The following is a 23,140-nucleotide window of genomic DNA, read 5'->3' on the forward strand; positions in this document are numbered from 1 at the left end:
TTAACAAAATGAATACAGTTCTTACCTTGATGGTGTAAAGAGTGTAAGGGTGTGAGCCGGTGCCACGGTGTTCCTTAGCTGTGACGGTTCCAGCTATTCGAAGGTTTTGGATAATGATTGGTCCATCAGGGCTGATAAGTGGCTCAAAACTAAATGAAGGTAAGGGTGAGGAACCTGGTACTGGGCTCATGACAATACCTTCATTGGTGTTCCCAGGCGGTTCTACAACCAGAGGAAACTCCCCCACTAGCGTTGTTGAAGCAAAGCTACCTTCACTCTCAAGGTTTTGAAGGCTACCGATGGGAGTGCTCTCTGCACTCTTTTCCATTGGGTCATTCAGATACTCTAATGTCTCTGAATTTGCCCCTCTAAGACAAGAGCCACCTTCTTGAATGAAGCAAACATCCTCCAAGTCATTGCTATTGTTGCTGTCAACAGATGTACCACATATTTTCTGTTGGTCATAAAAGCTCTCCTCTTGTCCGATCATGACCAGCGAGTCAATGGAACTCTGTTTGTAGTCACTTAACGGAGAGTCCAAATCAGAATCATGTTCTTGGTAAAATAGATTTGATTTGCTTCTTCTCACCAAATTTCTTGAGAACAAATGAATTGTCTCATCTTCAGTATTGGTCTTTTGACAGTCCACAATCTCTGACTCATCCCTATCAAATACCGCTAGTTCATGCATGGCCATATCTGCATGGGTTCCTGTTTCAGTTTGAGCTTTTGGCAGACAGACATCAGTATTATTCTGAAATGCCAAAGTGGTCTCTTGCGAAAGAGTGAGTTTTATTTCTGTAGGTGTTGGGGCTAATGATGAATTTACGCGCTCTTCTCCATTCATCGCCTTTGCTTTAGTAGATCTGCCAAATATTTCCATCACGAGAAGATTCAGCCAGTCAGGGTCAGACAATTTATCAAAAAGGGGGAGCAAGACGTTGCAAGTGATGAGCTCTCCAACAACAAATTGTCCAGTGCGTGTTTCCAAGTAAGGCCGCGGCACTAAAACATGCAGCAGTAAGTCCACCATTGCTCGTGTGTAATCGACTTCTGCTGCCTCACTGGTCATGACAAAATGAGTTGTAGTAATACCAGAATACGCCATCCACAATTTCTTGCTGTTATTGCTCCTTCTTGAAGAAACCTGCTGCTGGATAACCAGATCCCTGGCTCTAAGGTAGTCCTGTAGATGGCAACCAAACAGCTCCAAGATCCTTTGGGTCAGTCCCTGCAGCAATACAAAATGCCAAAAAAGGTCATTCTAAATTCATCATTCTAAATTTACGTTTATTACAGTGTCTGGAGCCCGGCTGGCTTCAAAAGCAAATTGTTCCCTAGATAGTTGATCATACATAGTTGATCAGACATGCAGTTATAAACAGCGCATTGTTTGTTGTTCTTCATCAGCGTCCCTTTTTATTTTTTTAATTAATCCTGATTTAAAAGACCCTACCCGCCTTACTTGGAGATCAAGGTTTTTTTTTGTTTTTTTTATTGTATTGTGTTTTTCTATACAACAGGAATGTATTTCAGGTGGGAGGTTCAACAATTTCTGAGTATAACCTGAAATTTGACTTGACTTACCCTAGAATAGGAAACTGGAATTTTATGGTTAATGGGGAGTTAATTAGTTTTTTGTTTGTTTTTTAGAAAGATAGAAACAGTAATACAGTAAGATAATATTGGAATTAATTGAGAGACAATTACTGCCATGTCAATGCGTAAGTTTGAATGCAGTAATTTATTGATTGAACATTTAATCACATCTTCTTATTATCCCACAAGTCAAAAAAGGTGTAGGATTGATATGGAATAACTTCTTATTTGAATTAAGGTGCAATCTGGTCAGTGAAAAATGCACAGGAAGGCATCTGAAAATAATATATCTTATTTGTTTTATATTTGACATCTCAAGTCAATACAAATGCAAACTAAATATTGCTTGTGGCTATATTTTACCGGTCGATCTACGTTCCCATCCTCACCTATGGTCATGAGCTTTGGGTCATGACCGAAAGGATAAGATCACGGGTACAAGCGGCCGAAATGAGTTTCCTCCGCCGGGTGGCGGGGCTCTCCCTTAGAGATAGGGTGAGAAGCTCTGCCATCCGGGAGGAGCTCAACGTAAAGCCGCTGCTCCTCCACATCGAGAGGAGCCAGATGAGGTGGTTCGGGCATCTGGTCAGGATGCCACCCGAACGCCTCCCTAGGGATGTGTTTAGGGCACGTCCAGCTGGTAGGATGCCACGGGGAAGACCCAGGACACGTTGGAAAGACTATGTCTCCCGGCTGGCCTGGGAACGCCTCGGGATCCCCCGGGAAGAGCTAGACGAAGTGGCTGGAGATAGGGAGATCTGGGCTTCCCTGCTTAGGCTGCTGCCCCCGCGACCCGACCTCGGATAAGCGGAAGATGATGGATGGATGGATGGAGGGCTATATTTTAATTCTAACCAGACCAATTTGCTTTACATAATGATTATGTACTAAAATCTCTGATGTACTTCTTGAACTAAGAAAAATATTCTGCCTTTTCAGTTCGTTAGCACTAACTTTCATTGTTCTGGTGGTTGGAGAGCAGGATTGTGTCGATCTCTGGCTCTGGGCAGTGGACAATTACTACTTCAAGCAGTGCCGAAAATGCTCGTAACTTACATTATGACAGCAAACTACTATACCGTAGTAACGTTCTTTATAAAGCACTTAATGCATAACAAAAAGCGGAGAAAAGGCTCGCATTTAAAATTACTCATACGTTGAAGTACCACTGTAATATTATATTTATGCCCCTGGTAGGATTCCTCAGGGTAAAAGGTTCTTTGGTACTATTTTTTTTTTTTGTATTATTTAAAAATTATATTACGACTAAGATATAATAAATATTTTAAATCAAGGTTCAAGATTTGTTCCTCTGTTTTGCAAACCATATATTTTTTTCTTACAAGTTCAATTTATGTTACACAAACGTGTTTAATTCATGTAATATCTTCCTAAAAAAACAGCTATAGGGCGCTGCGGTTCCTAGCAAGTATAGCACAAATTTCTGGATTTTACAATAATAAAAAAAAAACTAAGTTTCACCATACAAATTGAATAGTTGTTTTTATTATTATTTATAAGATATTTCTTATTCTGAACAATCATATTTAATGAGTGTACATTGAACTAATCCGGTCTTCAAAATCCTCTACCAGCATAAGGTTTTGAGAATTAATTCTGTTTGGATATCTATCCGGGAACGAAAGAACACAGGCCCGAAGTCTGACAGCTTAATGCCACAAAAGTTTTGTTTTTTTGTTTGTTTTTAAAACATTTGAAAAAAACTTGTTTCGTGTTGACTCATATTTGACATGTTCAAAATAATCTCTACCTTTCTGTCCAGCTGCTTTGCACGCATTTTCAGCTCAATGCCCATGGATATCATAGCCTCTTCAACCTCCTTTTCAAAGCCACTCTCAGAGGACACAGTCGAGTACCAGGAGGAAACAAAGTCCCTGATGATTTTCCCCACAGTATTATAAATCTCTTGATCCAAGTCATGCTTATCCTCCTCAGTGGAAGGAATCTAAAATAGAGAAAACAGCAATGAGTAGAATGCTATTGGAAGTGACTATATAAAGTAAAAAACATATATATCAGGCATAATCAGTAAACACTAGGGGTGTAACGGTACACAAAAATTTCGGTTCAGTACATACCTCGGTTGAGGAATCACGGTTATGTTCATTTTCGGTACAGTAAAAAAACAACAAAATATAAATGTTTTGGTTATTTATTTACCAAATTTGTAAACAATGGCTTTATCCTTTTAACATTGGGAACACTATAATAATTCTGCCCACGTTAATCAACATTAAACTGCCTCAAATTGTTGCTCGGATTAAATAAAATGACAAAACTTATCTTCTACATGGAAAAAAAGCAACATTAAACAGTTTCAAGTCAACTCATCATGCCTAATTTATCACAGCATTTGGGAAGCCTGTAGTTGATTTTTATTATGTAAATGTTATATTTTTATCAACATGTGATAGCAGGGACCCTGCTTTTCAAAGCTGTTCTGTCTGTAAAACACACACTCACACTCTCACACACACACACGCACACACACACACACACACACACACACACACACACACACACACACACGCGCGCGCACACACACACAGACACACACACAGCAAAATGAGCTAACGTTACGCTAAAAGTTAATTAGCCTTCACCTCACGCCAGAACTGCGAGCAAGCTGAGCTGCAGTTTAAGTTTCTAGAAGGTCAATGGGTTGATAGTGATGTTAGTAGTAGTTGACTTGGAGGTGTTTATTATCATTTGGGTAGAGTACGCTGCCTTATGCTCACCTGCTAAACACCTTTCTGCTCGACGCTGAAGCATTTACTACATGCGCTCTGAATACACACTGCTAATTGGATGTTACCGCTCTGAATACGCACTGCTGATTAGCTGTTACCGCATATATGTAGCCAATCAAATGGTTGTGTGGGTGGGACAATGCTGGATGCTGAGACAGAGGCAGAAGAAGCAAAGCAGCTTGGTAAGACTTTAGCTTAGAAACTCGTTCGGTATACCCCCCTACCGAACCGAAACCCCCGTACCGAAACGGTTCAATACAAATACACGTAACGTTACACCCCTAGTAAATACTGTGTGTAGTTTTGTTTATATTCAATAGAAAGTACATAAAATGGTGAATGTGCTGTTAAAAAAAATTATGTAAAAAAAAAAACGGTCATCTACTGGCAGCTTCGGCTGCCAAATGAAAACCATAAAATTAAAGTAAAACATTGTAAACCAAATAACAATCAAAAACATTATATTTACAGAAATTTTCATGAAACGTTTTGCGGAGAAATATCGTAATTTTACAGATTTTTACTAAATTATTACGATTAACCACCTTTAATAAAGTGACGATGCAAACAGTTCTGCAGAAAAATACCTTTATTCTACAGAGTTTATCCAAATTATTACGATCAACCACCTTTAATGAAGTGACAGTGCTGGCAGTTCCACAGATAAATACCATTATTTTACAGATTTTTTCTGAATTGTTAGGATCAAGGGTCTCACATTCACTTTACCGGGGGGCCACTGGATGCAGGATCTTGGTGCAAACTGGGTTCACCTTCTATGAATGGCTATCACACCCTAGCAACATACTTACCGATCCTACCGGTTTTACCGCGAGACTTTCGATGACCTTCTCGTAGGATTGACCCGTTGTTTGCCCGGGCAAATATATCACGAGCATACCGTGACGGCGCTTTATCACCCTCTGCGTGCGCTCATTCACCAAACCTTCTGCGAGCCGACTTACACGTGTGATGTGTTTGGCTTCGACAGACATATGATAGTGACTGCAGGACATACTTGGTCAACAGCCATACAGGTCACACTGACGGTGGCCGTACAAACAACTTTAAAACTGTTACAAATATGCGCCACACTGTGAACACACATCAAACAAGAATGATAAACACATTTCAGGAGAACATCCTCACTGTAACACAACATAAACACAACATAACAAATACCCAGAATCCGCAGCGCTGACTCTTCCGGGCTACACCCCCGCTACCACCCAACACCGCCCCCCGAGTTCATATCCTTGTAGATCAAAGTCTATTACTTTCTTATCTTCAATCAAAGTCTCTGAGATAGCGATCACTTTGAATGGGCTGTCGAATTGATCAAAAAATGTTTGATGTTGGTGTAGTTTGCGTAAAAACTTTTGCTGTTTAAATGAATGATTTACAGTTTGTTGTCGGAGTCAATGCTGTTACTGTATTGTCCGTCTTTGTAATTAAAACAATTAATCTTGATGTGGGAGAAAAACATTTATCTTCGTATATATACTATTCTTCACTTACAATTTTTTATTTTCAATATTGGTAAAGAAAATTGCAATAAATTTGGACTGCCACAAATATATTTGGCACCACCTGTTTGTCCTCGCTAATAAAATCAATATATTGGGTATGGCGTCACATTAGTGCCAAAAATCCAAGCGCATAAAAACTGTTATCGCGCGCTTATTCTCCACTTCGTGCGCGCGCACAACACCTTCTTGCGCGCGTGTGCTGTTATTGTGCGCGCGCCGTCTCGGTCTGTGCGCTCTCTGTGTACTCCTGGCATCTCTCCTCACACTGTCATGTTTGTTTTGGCACTTTGGGGGCGGGTATGCTTAGACGGCCCCTTCTTTCTGATTGGCTCTGAGCATTTTTCATTTGCTCCAAGCATTTTTCATACGCATAGCAGGGCGGGTCATCTTACCTCAGGGAGCTGGCCCCGCCCAGTACATAGATGTCAAGGAACATGTACTATTTAAATAACCATAACTTGCTCAATTTTCAACTAAATTCCGAACGGTTTGATTTGTTATAAATGTCAGATTATTGTATGTATAGGTATATTTAAATAGTACATGTACCATTGACATCAATAAAATGATCGGGACCAGCTGTCCGAGGTAAGATGGCCGCTACGCTGGAGAAACATTGAGTGTTTATTCGTATCTATGATGAAAGGTCCATGGCAGTTCCCTGGGATTAAAAGAAAGGAAATCACGTTTTTAATGGGGCTATCATGGCTGACCAAGTAAGACTTACACTATTATCTCTCGGATTTATTTGCCTAATGTATGGAGCTAGTTTTTTTTTTGTTCTTTTAGATACATATTTTTAACTCTGCCATCTATACTGATCTGGGCTGATATCTAATTTTCCATAGTTTGAGTTGTTTGCAGAAACCTAAATACTTTTTATAGTAATATTAAAACCATATTCATTAATTGTAGTGATAACCTGTCATTCATTATTCTACTAAAATAGTAATTGCAATCATAACATCAATAATTAGGCCCATATGCTAATCATGTGGTCCTGATATGAAGTACGCATAGATAAGTGGGTTCGGGTAGACTCTGTTGTAAACTTAAAGTAGATAGAGGAAAGAAAATTAATAGTCCCACATTGTGGCATACATTCAATATTTACAATTTTACATATACCCTTACAATCACTCCAAACCAGTTCAATATTGTAAGTAACTGTGTCCCTCAACTTACCTAATTTTCAGCTGACATTTTTTTATCCACTTCTTCCTCCGTAAATCCATCCATCCATCCATTTTCTACCGCTTATTCCCTTTTGGGGACGCGGGGGGCGCTGGCGCCTATCTCAGCTACCGTAAATCTTGATACATATTGACGATGACCCGCCCTGCTATACTTCTGATTGGCCCTGAGCATTTTTCAATCAGAAAGGAGGGGCCGTCTAAGACTAGTGCCAAAACGAAGACGGCGCACGCTCACATAGATACTGCGCGCACGCACGAAGAGAATCAGCGCACGATAACAGTTTTTATGCGCTTGGATTTTTGGCACCAATGTGACGCCATAATTGGGACTGTCAATGGTTGTAGGTTGCCGCAACAACTCTGTAGATGTAATTATATGAAAAATATCACATCATAGCTTTTGTGACCGAAATTATCACAGTTGTCAATTATGTCGTAGTAATGTTGATCGTGCAAGTTTTTTAGAATAAATAAATAGACACACACTATACTTTCCTTGGAAGAATAAACATATACACACAATTGTTGCTTCTTAAGAACCACATTATTGTTATTTGAGTGTTTAAATATGTTTATCAAGGTTTACACGTGAGATTTATGTGAAGTCAAGTGCGACCTATGAGAACAGCCTGTAGTTTTAATGTGCAAAATTGAATAGCTTAGTTGCTCAGACAGTAATTTGTTTTAACACGTTTGGATTGGGGTGTGATGCCTATACTAAGAAAATTCATTAATGTCTCTTGTATTCATGTTGAAGCTAGCTTGCGATTAGCACGATATCTTGCTACTCTAGTAAATTAACAGTTTCACTGGTTCCTAAGTCTATGTAAGTGTGGTTATCAATCACGGTTTTGGTTCATTTTTATTTAAAACAGTAAGACTAACCGTTGGCAGTTTTACCGCAGTTTATTATTAAAACTGGTTATAATTATCGTATTCTGTACAGTAGACGGCAAATAAGTATGTTAGAAACTGATTTTGATGGAAGCAGATAGAGGTTTATCAATAAAGAAAAACACTGACTTCTTAGATTGAATTACTTATTTGTTTTGTTTACAAAAATTGTTTCAATAATTGCATTAATTCTCACGTCATTATTGACTGACTAAACATTTGTGGAAATCAATGCTAATTACATTATTCTGATGGATATAATTTGTCAATCAAATGTTCTTACCTACTAAATATATATTTAAATACTGTATGAATACTCTATCTTGCAGAGTAACCCAAGGATCAACACTGGGACGAGAAATGTTCAATCCCTATCCAAACAACATTTGTAAAGTTACAAAGCACTTAAGTTAGTACTATTTGCAGACAATATGAATTTTGCTCAGGAGAGAACACACTAAAGCCGACACAAATAATAACAAAAGTAATCAATGAATTAAAGAGAAGTTTTGACAAAAACATTATCTATCAATCAATCAATCAAAGTTTATTTATATAGCCCTTAATCACAAATGCCTCAAAGGGATTCACAAACCACAACGACATCCTTAGATCCGATCCCACATCTGGGCAAGAAAAAAAACTCAACCCTATGGGGAAAAATGAGAAACCGTGGGAGGGACCGCCAAGGTCGGAACCCCACCCCTAGGTTACCGGTGAAATGGATGAAGAGTGGGTACGGTTAATAATGTGAGAGTGCAATCCACAGGGAGGTCGGTTATGTTGAATCTAATTACAACTAAAACAATGCTATTTGGTAAGAGTAAGAAACACAGTCCAATAAACAGCATAGCCATTAAAAGGGTAACATAAATCAAATGTGTAGGTATAATAACAAACGGTATCAAAAATTATGAAATTCATTAATTAGGTACTTTTGCAAACAGCTAAATTATGTACCAAGCTAACAATAACCTACTACCAAATAACGTACAACAACTTATTCTCAACAAAAGTGGAGATGTATACACTTTAGGGAAACATATTACTTACAACATGTGTATGTACGTACAACACTTTAAACCTTTGGCATACCAGTATCTAGAAGTAAATTATGGAACGGATTAGGCAAATACCTCAAACAATGTACAAGTATAATTCAAGAAGTTGTTCAAACTCAAAGTGTTAACAAAGTACAAGAAGAAGAATACCGGTATTCCTAATAAAAATGTTGACCCTACGATTATTGATAAATGTGACATAATCTATCATTTATCACATATTCAGCAAATATGTTAATCACAACTAGTTAAGAACTACATACTCATATGTGAACTTTTTAGATTCCTTATTTATTGATTTATTTCATTAGTTTTTTGCGTGTGTTTAAGATTGGTTGAACAAATGTGTGAAAAATTGTTATGAACTCAAAAATGGGTAGGATTAAATAAATTATACTTCTTTCTATACCTTTTTGGACAAGATGTGAATTTATAAATACAGTGTGTGATGTACCACATTGTAACTGTATGCATTTCTATGGTCCTTAACTTTATAGTTTAGTATAAGTGCGGCCACTCACACCCTCAGCCATTATAGCAATCTTAAATCCCGCTTGACACTAACTTAATAATAACAGCGGAAACTGAACAATTACAGCACAGCAAACACATGTTGGGCAACACAAACAGCAACTTCCTGTAAGCAAGCATTTTTGGTAATCAATTAAAGCCATTTATGATTGTAGATGAAAAATTGTTGCGTAACGTTATTTGAAGGTTTTCCCTTCCGAAAATACTTTTTTTCTTGTAATTTGTTCATTGTTTTCTATTCAGAGTGGACCCAATCATTCATAATGGTATATTTAAATACATGTACATGAGCAACATTTACTTGTAGTCAATCAAAAAAAACCTTTGAATATCACTGCTACAATCTTCTATTTTTTCTCCCATTCCCCCTCCCCTTGTTTACCTGTATCTCATCTTTTTTGTAAGGGCGCTGAAGCCGGCAGACCCGTCAGCAATCCTGTTCTGTCTCCCTGTAATGTTTGTTTGATCTTGAATGGGATTGTGCTGAAAATTGTAATTTTCCTGAAAGAACTCTCCTGACGGAATAAATAAAGTACTATCTAATCTAACCTACAATATTCATTAAAGTGAAAGGTGCACAGTGATTTACCTGTTCCAGTGTGATAAATCTCTCCAAGTGAATCACGCTGTTGGATTCCAAAATCGCCTGTGAGCCAAGCCACCCACCAAGTACCACCAGCAGGCTGGTGAACATGCACAGCAGCCAGATATTAACAAGCAGATGAAAAAGCACCAGCCAAGTCAGCAGTACACCCAAGACCACCAAACACTTCTGTCCAAGCACCTCCGCCATGCTTTGAGGGTTGGCTTGACGCTGTCACGATGAAAAGTGCCGCTCACGCCATCTAGAAAAAAATCAACACTATGCATTACGTACATCATTAATAAAAGAGAGCATGGGCAATTGGAGGTGCATCTCAAATTAGATCAATTAAATGTGTTCGTTACTTCATAAAGGTGGGAATCTTTTAAAACCTCACAGTTTGATTTGGTTCAGGGGCTAGGATTTAATTATAAATTGATTATTTATACATCTTTACTTATTATATTGTATATCATTATTATATTGTTAACATATTGTGTATTATTATTTTATATTTTATATTACATTTAAATATTATTAATAGTAATAAAATGTCTAAAAGGCCCCTCTTTTGGCTACTGATTTATGCAGGATTGTGTCATTTTTGTTTTTTGGATTTAGTGCGCAAATAGATACAGTATGCATATGGAAGACAAGATTTGTCTGTTTGCTAAGTGAAAAAAATAAAAAAAAGTCCCTACTTAGCGAGCAGGCATCCTTTATTTTATTTTTTTTGTGCCTTCTAAAACCACAAATGTTCAGATTTGGCCAGAAGAGCCATAAACTTGCGGCTCAAAGATGTGTGTCATCTATCGCAGTGGATCTCAAACTTGTTTCACCAAGTACCACCTCAAAAAAAACCTTGTCTCTCTAAGTACCGCTACATTGACCAACATTAACAAACAGTAGATATATTTTTATATTTATGTATATCTAATAATTTTTTGCCAATCCACAGCACACACAATACTGTGTGTGTGTGTGTAATTATTATTGTATATATATATACATGTGTATATATATATATATATATATATATATATATATATATATATATATATATATATATATATATATATATATATATATATATATATATATATATATATATATATATATATATATATCCATCCATCCATCTACCGCTTATTCCCTTTTGGGGTCGCGGGTGGCGCTGGCGCCTATCTCAGCTACAATCGGGCGGAAGGCGGTGTACACCCTGGACAAGTCGCCACCTCATCACAGGGCCAACACAGATAAACAGACAGCATTCACACTCACATTCACACACTAGGGCCAATTTAGTGTTGCCAATCAACCTGTCCCCAGGTGCATGTCTTTGGAAGTAGGAGGAAGCCGGAGTACCCGGAGGGAACCCACGCTTTCACGGGGAGAACATGCAAACTCCACACAGAAAGATCCCGAGCCTGGGATTAAACCCAGGACTGCAGGACCTTCGTATTGTGAGGCAGACGTACAAACCTATCTTCCACCGTGAAGCCATATACATATATATATATATATATATATATATATATATATATATATATATATATGTGTGTGTGTGACTGTGTATGTATGGATGTTAGACAGTATGTGCAAAACCCAAGACCAGTGAAGTTGGCAAGTTGTGTAAATCGTAAATGAAAACAGAATACAATGATTTGCAAATCCTTTTCAACCTATATTCAATTGAATAAACTGCGAAGACAAGATACTTAACGTGTGAACTAGAAAACTTTTGCAAATATGAGCTCATTTGTAATTTGATGCCTGCAACATGTTTCAAAAAAGATGGCACAAGAGGCAAAAAAGAATGAAAAAGTTGAGGAATGCTCATCAAACACTTATTTGAAACACCCCAGAGGTGAACAGGCTCATTGGGAACAGGTGGGTGCCATGATTGGGTATACATTGTAAATGCATGCTCAGTCATTCACAATAGGGTGAGAGTCACCACTTTGTGAACAAATGCATAAGCACATTGTTTAAGAACAACATTTCTCAACCAGGTATTGCAAGGAATTTAGGGATTTCCCCATCTACGGTCCGTAATAAAGGTTCAGAGAATCTGGAGGAATCACTCATGTAAGCAGTAAGGATCTAAACCAACATTGAATGCCCGTGACCTTTGATCGCTCAGGCGGTGCTGCATCTAAAACCGAGATCTCTGTGTAAAGGATGTCACCACATGGGCTTAGGAACATTTCAAAAAACCACTGTCAGTAACTACAGTTTGCCGCTACATATGTAAGTGCAAGTTAAAACTTTACTATGCAAAGCAAAAGCCATTTATCAACAACACCCAGAAACGCTGCTGGTATCGCTGGGCCCGAGCTCATCGAAGATGGCCTGATGCAAAGTGTAAAAGTGTTCTGTGGTCTGATGAGTCCACACTTCATATCGTTTTTGGAAACTGTGGATGTCGTGTCCTCCGGACCAAAGACGGAATGGGCCATCCGAAACATTTTAGGTGCAAAGTTCAAAAGCCAGCATCTGTGATTAGTGCCCAAGGCATGGGTAACTTACACATCTGTGAAGGAAGTATTAATGCTGAAAAGGTAAATACAAATTTTGGAGCAAAATATGTTGCCATCCAAGCAACGTTATCATGGACGTGCCTGCTTATTTTAGTAGGACAATGCCGAGTCACATTCTGCACATGTTACAACAGCGTGGCTTTGTAGTAAAACTGCACGAGGTAGTAGTCCAGACCTGTCTCCCATTGAAAATGTGTCGCGCATTATGAAACATTTACCAATTTTAACGACTTAAGCTATACATCAAGCAAGAATGGGAAAGAATTCCACCTGAAATGTTACAAAAGTTGGTTTCCTCAGTTCCCAAACAAATGGAAAGGCCATGTAACACAGTGGTAAAAAATGCCCCTGTGCCAACTTTTTTGCAAGGTGTTGCTGCCATTAAATTCTAAGTTAATGATTATTTGTCCCAAAAAATTCTGTTTCTCAGTTCAAACATTAAATATCTTGTCTTTGCAGTCCATTCAATTGAATATAGTTTGAAAAGGATTTGCAAATTATCCTATTTTGTTTTTATTTACAATTTACACAACATGCCAACTTCACTGGTTTCGGGTATTGTACCTTCAAGGTCCTCAAAGCGCGTGGACACTATAACCACATTATCTTGCTGATGATGAAGACTAATGATTTAGGGCTATATAAGTAAACATTGATTGACTATGAGTAAAACTAAAATGCTGAGAATTAGCACTGCTGCGCTATCTGGTAGTTGTGTGTTCTTTTATTTCTTGCTTTGAACGGGGAGACCACTGTCTACCAAGTCAAATTCCTTGTGTGGCAGCATAAAAGTGATTGTGATTCTGAAAAACAAACCTATATGAACAAAACATCAGCATGCTAGGTTTGTGTTAGAGGTGATTATATACAGCAGGGGTCACCAACGCGGTGTCCGCGGGCACCAGGTAGCGTAAGGACCAGATGAGTAGCCCGCTAGCCTGTTCTAAAAATAGCTCAAATAGCAGCACTTACCAGTGAGCTGCCTCTATTTTTTACATTTTATTTATTTACTAGCAAGCTGGTCTCGCTTTGCTTGACATTTTTAATTCTAAGAGAGACAAAACTCAAAAAGAATTTGAAATTCCAAGAAAATATTTTCAAGACTTGGTCTTCACTTGTTTAAATAAATTCATTTATTTTTTTACTTTGCTTCTTAAAACTTTCAGAAAGACAATTTTAGAGAAAAAATACAACCTCAAAAATGATTTTAGAATTTTTAAACACATATACCTTTTTACCTTTCAAATTCCTTTCTCTTCTTTCCTGACAATCTAAATCAATGTTCAAGTATTTTTTTTTTTATTGTAAAGAATAATAAATACATTTTAATTTAATTCTTCATTTTAGCTTCTGTTTTTTCGACGAAGAATATTTGTGAAATATTTCTTCAAACTTATTATGATTAAAATTCCCAAAAAAGGTTCTGGCAAATCTAGAAAATCTGTAGAATCTAATTTAAATGTTATTTCAAAGTAATTTGAATTTAATTAAAAAAATTTGTTCTGGAAAATCTAGAAGAAATAATGATTTGTCTTTGTTAGAAATATAGCTTGGTCCAATGTGTTATATATTCTAACAAAGTGCAGATTGGATTTTAACCTATTTAAAACATGTCATCAAAATTCTAAAATGAATCTTAATCAGGAAAAATTACTAATGATGTTCCCTAAATTTTCTTTTAATATTTTCAAAAAGATTCGAATTAGCTATTTTTTCTCTTAATTTTTATCAGTTGAATTTTGAATTATAAAGACTCGAAATTGAAGATAAACTATATTTCAAAATGTAATTTTAATTTTTTTGTGTTTTCTCCTCTTTTAGAAAGTTTAATTAAGTATTTTTTTCATCATTTATTCCCTACAAAAAACCTTCCGTAAAAGGAAAAAAAATTGTACGACGGAATGACAGACAGAAATTTCCATGTTTTATATATATATAGATTTATTTATTAAAGGTAAATTGAGCAAATTGGCTATTTCTGGCAATTTATTTAAGTGTGTATCAAACTGGTAGCCCTTCGCATTAATCAGTACCCAAGAAGTAGCTCGTGGTTTCGAAAAGGTTGGTGACCCCTGATATACAGTGTGTGTGTATAATTGATACTGAATGTATCGCGTATATATGCCGTGAGCCAACAAAAACAAGCTGCGGGCCGAATTTATCCTGCGTGCTGCACTTTGAAAATTATTTCTGTAATGACCAGCCTGATTTCAATTTGTTCAACACTGTCGCTATGTTTTATTTGGCTCCAAATGCCTCTCAAAGACATGCACCTGGGGATAGGTTGATTGGCAACACTAAAATTGGCCCTAGTGTGTGAATGTGAGTGTGAATGTTGTCTGTCAATCTGATTGGCCCTGTGATGAGATAGCGACTTGTCCAGGGTGTACGCCGCCTTCCACCCAATTGTAGCTGAGATAGGCACCAGCGCCCCCCGCGAACCCAAAAGGAATAAGCGGTAGAAAATGGATGGATGGATGCATGGATGGATGGATGCATGGATGGATGGATGGATGCCTCTCAAAGAAAAAAGATTGCATTGATGAGCTAACTGCTACATTGCTTATATGGGCGTACTGAACCAATATGACCCAAACTCCCCTGTTTATCTTTTATTTTTAAATACTGATGTGGTTTTAACACCTAGCGGTGATATTATACTACATAACTGCCAAACAGCAATTACATGTTGGCAAATGTCAATTGTTTGAAACATACACTATTTAGATACACGTCTTAATATTCGGTAAATGTGTTTTAATAATTACATATTCCTAAATGTTGGGTTTATACACCAATCGCCTCTCTCTGCAACGAGGCAAACTACGACACTGGTTAGTATGAACATATGTATTAATTATAATAATATGGTTTCTGCGTTGAATAACGCCAAACTATGACGAACAATTGGGTCTTACCTTCGTAAAATAGAATAATATCTGCGCTATTTCGATCACAAAGATAACTATGAGCTAATGTTTACTTCCTGTAGTGTGACGTCAATCACAAGACGACACGCCCATCGCGACCACAGGAAAAAAACTGACAAATGTAAAAAAAAGAAAAAAACATCGTTATAAACGGTGTTTGTAAATGTACTCTTCAGAAATTATTCCATTGTTATTGTGCGGATGCTGTAGTGTAATATTGTTAAATTTATTATTCGTATTCCGCCCTTTTTGGACAAATTAGTTCCCCCTACGTTCTGTGTTTTTGTTCTGTGTCTCAGTTAGTGGACTTCCGTACTTAGACTGAGTGCACTGCGTTTTGCCGTGCTGTATTTGTGATTGTGAAGTTGTGAAAGCACTTGAGCATACAAAACGGCCAGTAGCACACTAAAATGCTCAGTCTTTACCTTTTTATTTGTGTAAAATGTGTTTCATAATATAAGCAAAGGTTAGATGGAAGCAACTGGATTATTCTTGTTTATTTCACCCTTCATTGATGACTATGACCTGATGACTGAACATTTACACACTCATATTTGTACACTATTTGACTCCAAACAGAATTGATTTAGATGCATGATTTAAAGTAATACAAATAAATGTTTTGAATAAGTAAACGCATGATTTAAAGGCCTACTGAAATGAGATTTTCTTATTTAAACGGGGATAACAGGTACATTCTATGTGTCATACTTGATCATTTCGCGATATTGCCATATTTTTGCTGAAAAGATTTAGTAGAGAACATCGCCGATAAAGTTTGCAACTTATGGTAGCTAATAAAAAAAGCCTTGCATTTACCGGAAGTCGCAGACGATGTGCGCGTGACGTCACTGGTTGTAGGGCTCCTCATATCCTCACATTGTTTACAATGTGAGCCACCAGCAGTAAGATAAATTAGGATCGAGAAAGCGACAATTTCTCCATTAATTTGAGCGAGGATGAAAGATTCGTGGATGAGGACATTGATAGTGAAGGACTAAAAAAAAAAGTAAAAAAAAAAACAGGCGAGGGCAAGTGAGAGCGATTCAAATGTTTTTAGACACATTTAGTAGGATATGGAAAATCCCTTATCTGCTATTGTGTTGCTGGTGTTTTATGAGATTAAATCAGGGGTGCCCACACTTTTTCTGCAGGTGAGATACTTTTCAATTGACCAACTCGAGGGGATCTACCTCATTTATATATATCATTTATATTTATTTATTTATGAAAGAAGCATTTTTGTAAACAAGTTAAATGTGTTTAATGATAATACAAGCATGTGTAACACATATAGATGTCTTTCTTTCACAAAGACAAGTATATAAGTTGGTGTATTACCTGATTCTGATGACTTGCATTGATTGGAATCAGACAGTAATGATGATAATGCCCACATTTTCAAATGGAGGAGAAAAAAAGTTGTCCTTTCTGTACAATACCACATGAAAGTGGTAGGTTTTTGGCATCTAATTCATCCAGCTTCCATACACTTTACAAGAAAAACATTGGCGGCAAATTTCGTAGCTTGCTTGATTGACATTCACGGCACCCGAGGGTCTTGTGAGATGACGCTGGCTGCTGCCAGTTCATTATTATGAAAAAATGAAAGAGAGGAAGGCGAGAAACACTTTTTATTTCAACAGACATTCGCGCCGTCCCTTCCGTCAAAACACTAAAGGCCGACTGCACATTTCCTATCTTCACAATAAAAGCCCTGCTTCATGCTGCCTGCGCTAACAAAAGAGTCTCGGAAAGATGGCGTGCACAAGTGATGTGCACGCCAGCTTGCACACGCCAGCTTTCCTTCCAAACAAGGAAATGCGAAAACTAAGAATCAGAAGAGTCCAAAACAAACCAAGAATACAAAAGGACTCAGAAAATCAAAACAATATATGATCTGGGCAGCGGATCATAACATTACCCCCCCCTTTAAGGGACAGATCCCAGATAAATGATAAATGATAAATGGGTTGTACTTGTATAGCGCCTTTCTACCTTCAAGGTACTCAAAGCGCTTTGACACTACTTCCACATTTACCCATTCACACACACATTCACACACTGATGGAGGGAGCCTCCATGCAAGGCGCTGACCAACACCCATCAGGAGCAAGGGTGAAGTGTCTTGCTCAGCACACAACGGACGTGATGAGGTTGGTACTAGGTGGGGATTGAACCAGGGAACCTCAGGTTGCGCACGGCCACTCTCCCACTGCGCCACGCTGTCCCACAAAATACATAGATGTCCCACAAAATACACAGAACCCCCCCCCCCCCCTTCCCCATCCCTACAACAATACAGTCCAAAAGTGAAGGGAGGGAGGACATGGTGGAGGGTCGCCAGGTTGTGTGTCCCCGAATTCACCGGGGACAAGTCAGGTGGTGGCGGCGAATGAAACGCCACTGCCGCACAATTCTTGGCGGGGGACCTCGAAGAGGCCACATCCGTGGCCAACGGGCAGGAGGATGCGCCCAGCGAGGCGGACGACCAGGGCACGGCCACACCCGTGACCGACGTGGAGGCGAATGGGAACTGCGAGGAGGAGGCCCGGGGCACGGCCACATCTGTGGCCGACGTGGAGGTGGATGCGCCCGGCGAGGAGGAGGACCATGGCACGGCCACATCCGTGGCAGACGTGGAGGCAGGCACATCGGAGCCATTGTCGGGGTGGGCTTGGAAGCCGCAGACGAACCAGGTGCAGGTGCTGCAGCCGAAGCAGGCACGGGTGCAGCAGACAAATATTGCGCCGAGGTTTGGCGTGTCAGCCGTGGAGCAAGAACTGGTACTGACGCCAGCCGAGGTGCAGGTACTGGTGCCAGCCGAGGTGCAGGTACTGGTGCCAGCCGGAATGCAGGTACTGGTGCCAGCCGAGGTGCAGGTACTGGTGCCAGCCGAGGAGCAGGTACTGGTGCCAGCCGAGGAGCAGGTACTGGTGCCCGCCGAGGATCAGGTGGTGGAAAGTGATCCAGACAACGGTCCAGTGCTGGAGTGGGATCCAGGTGCTGGTGTGTGAACCAGCCTAGGACTAGAACTCGGACTGTGACTAGGACTATGACTAAGAATCAGACTAGGAGTCAGGCTAGTACTCGGACTAAGACTAAGACTAGGGCTTGGACAAGGACTAAAACTAGGAATCAGACTAGGAATCAGACTAGGAGTCAGACTAGGAGTCAGGCTAGGACTCGAACTAGGACTCGGACGAAGACTAGGACTAAGACTAGGACTAGGATTAAGACTTAAACTAGGACTAAGACTCGGGCTTGGACAAGGACTAAGACTTGGACTAGGACAAAGACTAGGGGTCAGACTAGGACTCGGACTCGGACCAGAACTTGGACCAGGACTCAGTCTACGAGTCGGACCAGGAGTCGAACCAAGATTCGGACCAGGAGTTGGACCCGAAGTCGGACCATAAATCAGACCAGAAGTCGGGCTAGGACTAGGCTAGGACTGGGGCTTGGACTTGGGCTAAGACTGGGACTAGGACCAGGGCTTGGACTTGGACAAGGACTAGGACTAGGACTAGGGCTAGGGCTATAATTTGGACCAAGACTAGGACTATGACAATGACTATGACTAAGACTATGACTGTGGCTATGACTAAGACTGTGACAAACTACAGGAGCAACCCGTGGTGCAGCTAGCCGTGGTGCAGGTGGAGGTGGCCTAGATGGGGGTTGCGGTTTGGCAGGTCGGAACACAGGTGGAGGAGGCCGCGCAGGAGGTTGTGGCTTAGTGGGTCGAAAGACCGGTGGTGGAGGTCTAGCAGGTGGTAGCGGTTTGGCTGGACGTAGCTGTGCTACCTCCATAGCACAGTTTTCAGCACTAGCCCCCCCCCCCCCCCCCCCCCTCAGGAAGCGAATTCCAGATGCGCTCCCTGTGGTCTGAGATTGTCTTTAGGGATTTATTGTGCTCTGAAATAGCAGGCAGAGTGGTCCGGGCCGCAAGGAATTGGTAAGACTTAGCACGGAACAAGACAAAGATGGTTACCACGTGAATACTGCTTAGAGCAAACAAACGCTCCAGACTGAATGAGGGGAGTAGACAGGCTTAAACAGGGAAGTAAACAATTATCACAGGTGTGCGTCAAAAAACAGAGCAGGTGGAACAAATGCGAAACCATGGTAACAGAACAAACAAGGAAGTGCGAAAACTAAGAATCGGAAGAGTCCAAAACAAACCAAGAATACAAAAGGACTCAAATAATCTAAACAATATATGATCCGGGCGGCGGATCATAACACGTTTACGGTTGCAAACATCTCCTTAACAGGACAAAATAATCATCTTTCTTAAATAGATTTTCGTTGCTTAGCATAACATATTATACATACAGTGCACCTGAAGTATTCACAGCGCTTCACTTTTTCCTCATTTTGCTATGTTACAGCCTTATATCAAAACGGAATAAATACATTTGTGTCCTCAAAATTCTACAGACAATACCCCATAATGACAATGTGAAAAGGTTGTTGTTGTTTTTTTAAAATTGCCTATTCAGTTAAAATAAAATAAATAAAAAAATCACATGTATGTAAGTATTTACAGCATTTACTCAATTATTGAATACACATTTTTTTTAATATGCTGCAACGAGCTTGTCACACCTACCTTTGGACTGTTTCATCTATTCCTCTTCACTCATTCCTCTTTGCAGCACCACTCAAGATCCATTAGGTTTGATGGGAAGCATTGGTTTCGGGATGTCTCTGTACATTGCTGCATTCATCTTTACTTAAAATCCTGACTAATTTCTGAGTTCCTGCCGCTGAAAAACATCCCCACAGCATGATGCTGCCACTACCATGCTTCACTGTAGGGAGGGTATTGGCCTGGTTTTGAGCGGTGCCTGGGTTCCTCCAAATATGATGCCTTGCATTTATGCCAAAGAGTTCAATCTTTGTCTCACCAAACCAGATAATTCTGCTTTATCATGGTTTGAGAGTATTTCAGGTGGATGTTTGCACATTTTATACTAAGAAATAGCTTCCATGTGGCCACTATACCATACAGGGCCTGATTGGTGGATTGCGGCAGATATGGTTGTCGTTCTGGAAGGTTCTCCACATATGAATGCTGTAGTTCTGACAAATTGATTATCAGGTTCTTGGTCACCTCCCTGACTAGACCAAGATAAATTCAGCAATGTACATATACATCCTAGATGAAAACCAATGCTTCCATCTAATCTGATGGAGAGTCTACAGTGTATAAACTATGAATTCATGATGTAAAAATGTATCTGCAAACATTATTTTTGCGACATTGTGCAAGCAGACCAGCAGTGAGCAATGCTCTCTTCCTCTTTCTCTTACACACACACACACACGCACACACACACACACACACACACACACACACACACACACACACACAAACACACGCGCACACACACACACACACACACCACAGAACACTTTTCTACTTTGCATCAGTACATCTTAAATGATCTCGGGCCCAGAAAAGCCGGCGGCGTTTCTGGATGTTGTTGATAAATGGCTTTCGTTTTGCATAGTAGAGCTTTAACTTGCATTTACAGATGTAGCGACAGTGGTTTTCTGAAGTGTTCCTGAGCCCGTGTGGTGATGTCCTTTAGAGATTGATGTCGGTTTTTGATACAGTGCCGTCTGAGGGATCGAAGGTCACGGTCATTCGATGTTGGTTTACGGCCATGCCGCTTACGTCGAGTGATTTCTCCAGATTCTCTGAACCTTTTGATGATTTTATGGACCGTAGATGTTCAAATCCCTAAATTTCTTTAAATTGCACTTTGAAAAACATTGTTCTTAAAGTCTTTGACTATCCTTTCTTGTGAAAGACTGAGCATTTTTTGGAAAGCTGTTTTTATACACAGGCACCCACCTGTTCCCAATTAGCCTGCACACCTGTGGGATGTTCCAAATATGTGTTTGATGAGCATTCCTCAACTTCATCAGTATTTATTGCCACCTTTCCCAACTTCTTTGTCACGTGTTGCTGGCATCAATTTCTAAAGTTAATGATTATTTGCAAAAAAAAAAAGTTTATCAGTTTGAACATCAAATATGTTGTCTTTGTATCATATTCAATTGAATATGTGTTGAAAATGATTTGCAAATCATTGTTTTCCGTTTATATTTACATCTAACACAATTTCCCAACTCATATGGAAACAGGGTTTGTACAAACAACCTTATCTACATTTTTTTGTTCTTATTCTTGCACTTCTCATTTGACATCAAATCTTAAAGTGCTACATATTAAAATACTTAATTAAAGAGAGAAAAAATCTATAAATAAAAAACAATCACATGATTTACAGATTAAAATTAGCTGTAAGATGTTTTAAAAATGTGAGTCTTAACTCTTTTTTTAAAAGCATCCATCGTCTGCGAGAACCCTGAAGTGGTCAGAAAGGGCATTCCAGATGGCGAGCGGCAGCTTCAAAAGCCCTTTCCCCCATAGTCTTGAGCCGTGTCCTGGGTGGAAGTCGACAGGGATATTTGTACTTTGTGTAATTCTTACTTCTATTGATTTGTCACACAATGTTGTGATCTAAAAATGAATCCAAGTGCAGAGCCGAATAAGTCTTTTTTTATTAACAAAAAATTACTGGAGAAAATAAATTAATTGTAACAAAGTTCAGCTCCAGGAAAGCCGGGTCAATATCTGTCCTCCACCTGAGGAAATAGAAAGAAGAGGATTACACAAGGTCCAGGGAAAAAAGACTGAGTACATATGCTCAGACTAAACTCTACCCGACAAACTGGCACCAGCTCAGTGGAGATCCAGGGTTTAAATCTGGTGGTTGATTGGAGACAGGTGGGCTCAGATGACTGGCAGGTCCCCTGGAACTAATGACAGGGTAGGAGACTTACAGACACAAGAGGGGAGGGGAGTAATAGTGGAAACCCTTGGGGATATTTTCATTCACTTTTGTCCAAGAGCGCCAAATTTGGCACAGGTGTAGGTCAGGGCATACTTAAAAGAGAACATTATCAGTTCCCAGTGGCTTATTTTATTTTTCGAAGTTTTTTTTCAAAATTTTACCCATCCCAGAATATCCCGAAAAAAGGCTTTAAAGTGCCTGATTTTCGCTATCTGTGAAGCCACCGTCCATTTTCCTGTGATGTCATCCAGTGATGCCAATACAAACAAACGGATAGCACAGCAAGATATAGCGACATTAGCTCGGATTCAGACTCGGATTTCAGCAGCTTAAGCGATTCAACAGGTCACGCATTTATTGAAACGGATGGTTGAAGTATGAAGGCAGATAGCGAAAATGAAATTGAAAAAGAAACTGAAGCTATTGACGCTATTCGGCAATGTGTGCCTTAGCATTGCCTAAATAGCATGTTAGCATCGATTAGCTGGCAGTCATTCCGCGACCAAATAAGTCTGATTAGCACATAAGTCAATAACATCAACAAAACTCGACTTTGTGATTTGGTTGACTTTTTTGTTGGAAATGCATCTGCAGGATATCCATACATCTCTGTGCCATGTCTGCCTTAGCATCG

General features: G+C 39.4%; 1 protein-coding gene across 4 annotated transcripts in view; it reads right to left on the reverse strand.

Annotated features, from left to right (window-relative positions):
• LOC133564450 (sorting nexin-19-like) overlaps nt 1–15,754 on the reverse strand; it is a 62,891-nt gene extending 47,137 nt beyond the window's left edge. Inside the window, exons 1-4 of one of the 4 annotated variants that reach the window (XM_061918784.1) lie at nt 15,623–15,752; nt 10,366–10,426; nt 3,371–3,565; nt 26–1,231 (exon numbers count right to left, since the gene is read on the reverse strand). In XM_061918784.1, coding sequence (XP_061774768.1) covers nt 26–1,231; nt 3,371–3,565; nt 10,366–10,374 — 1,410 coding nt within the window. In that variant the 5' untranslated portion in view covers nt 10,375–10,426; nt 15,623–15,752. Of the gene's footprint in view, nt 1–25; nt 1,232–3,370; nt 3,566–10,170; nt 10,427–15,622 lie in introns of all 4 variants that reach the window. The other 3 variants (XM_061918783.1, XM_061918786.1, XM_061918785.1) reach the window with 3 other exon arrangements.
• Between the last annotated feature and the right edge of the window lie 7,386 nt (nt 15,755–23,140).

The sequence above is a fragment of the Nerophis ophidion genome, linkage group LG13, assembly GCF_033978795.1.
Source record: "Nerophis ophidion isolate RoL-2023_Sa linkage group LG13, RoL_Noph_v1.0, whole genome shotgun sequence".
NCBI classification, from domain to species: domain Eukaryota; kingdom Metazoa; phylum Chordata; class Actinopteri; order Syngnathiformes; family Syngnathidae; genus Nerophis; species Nerophis ophidion.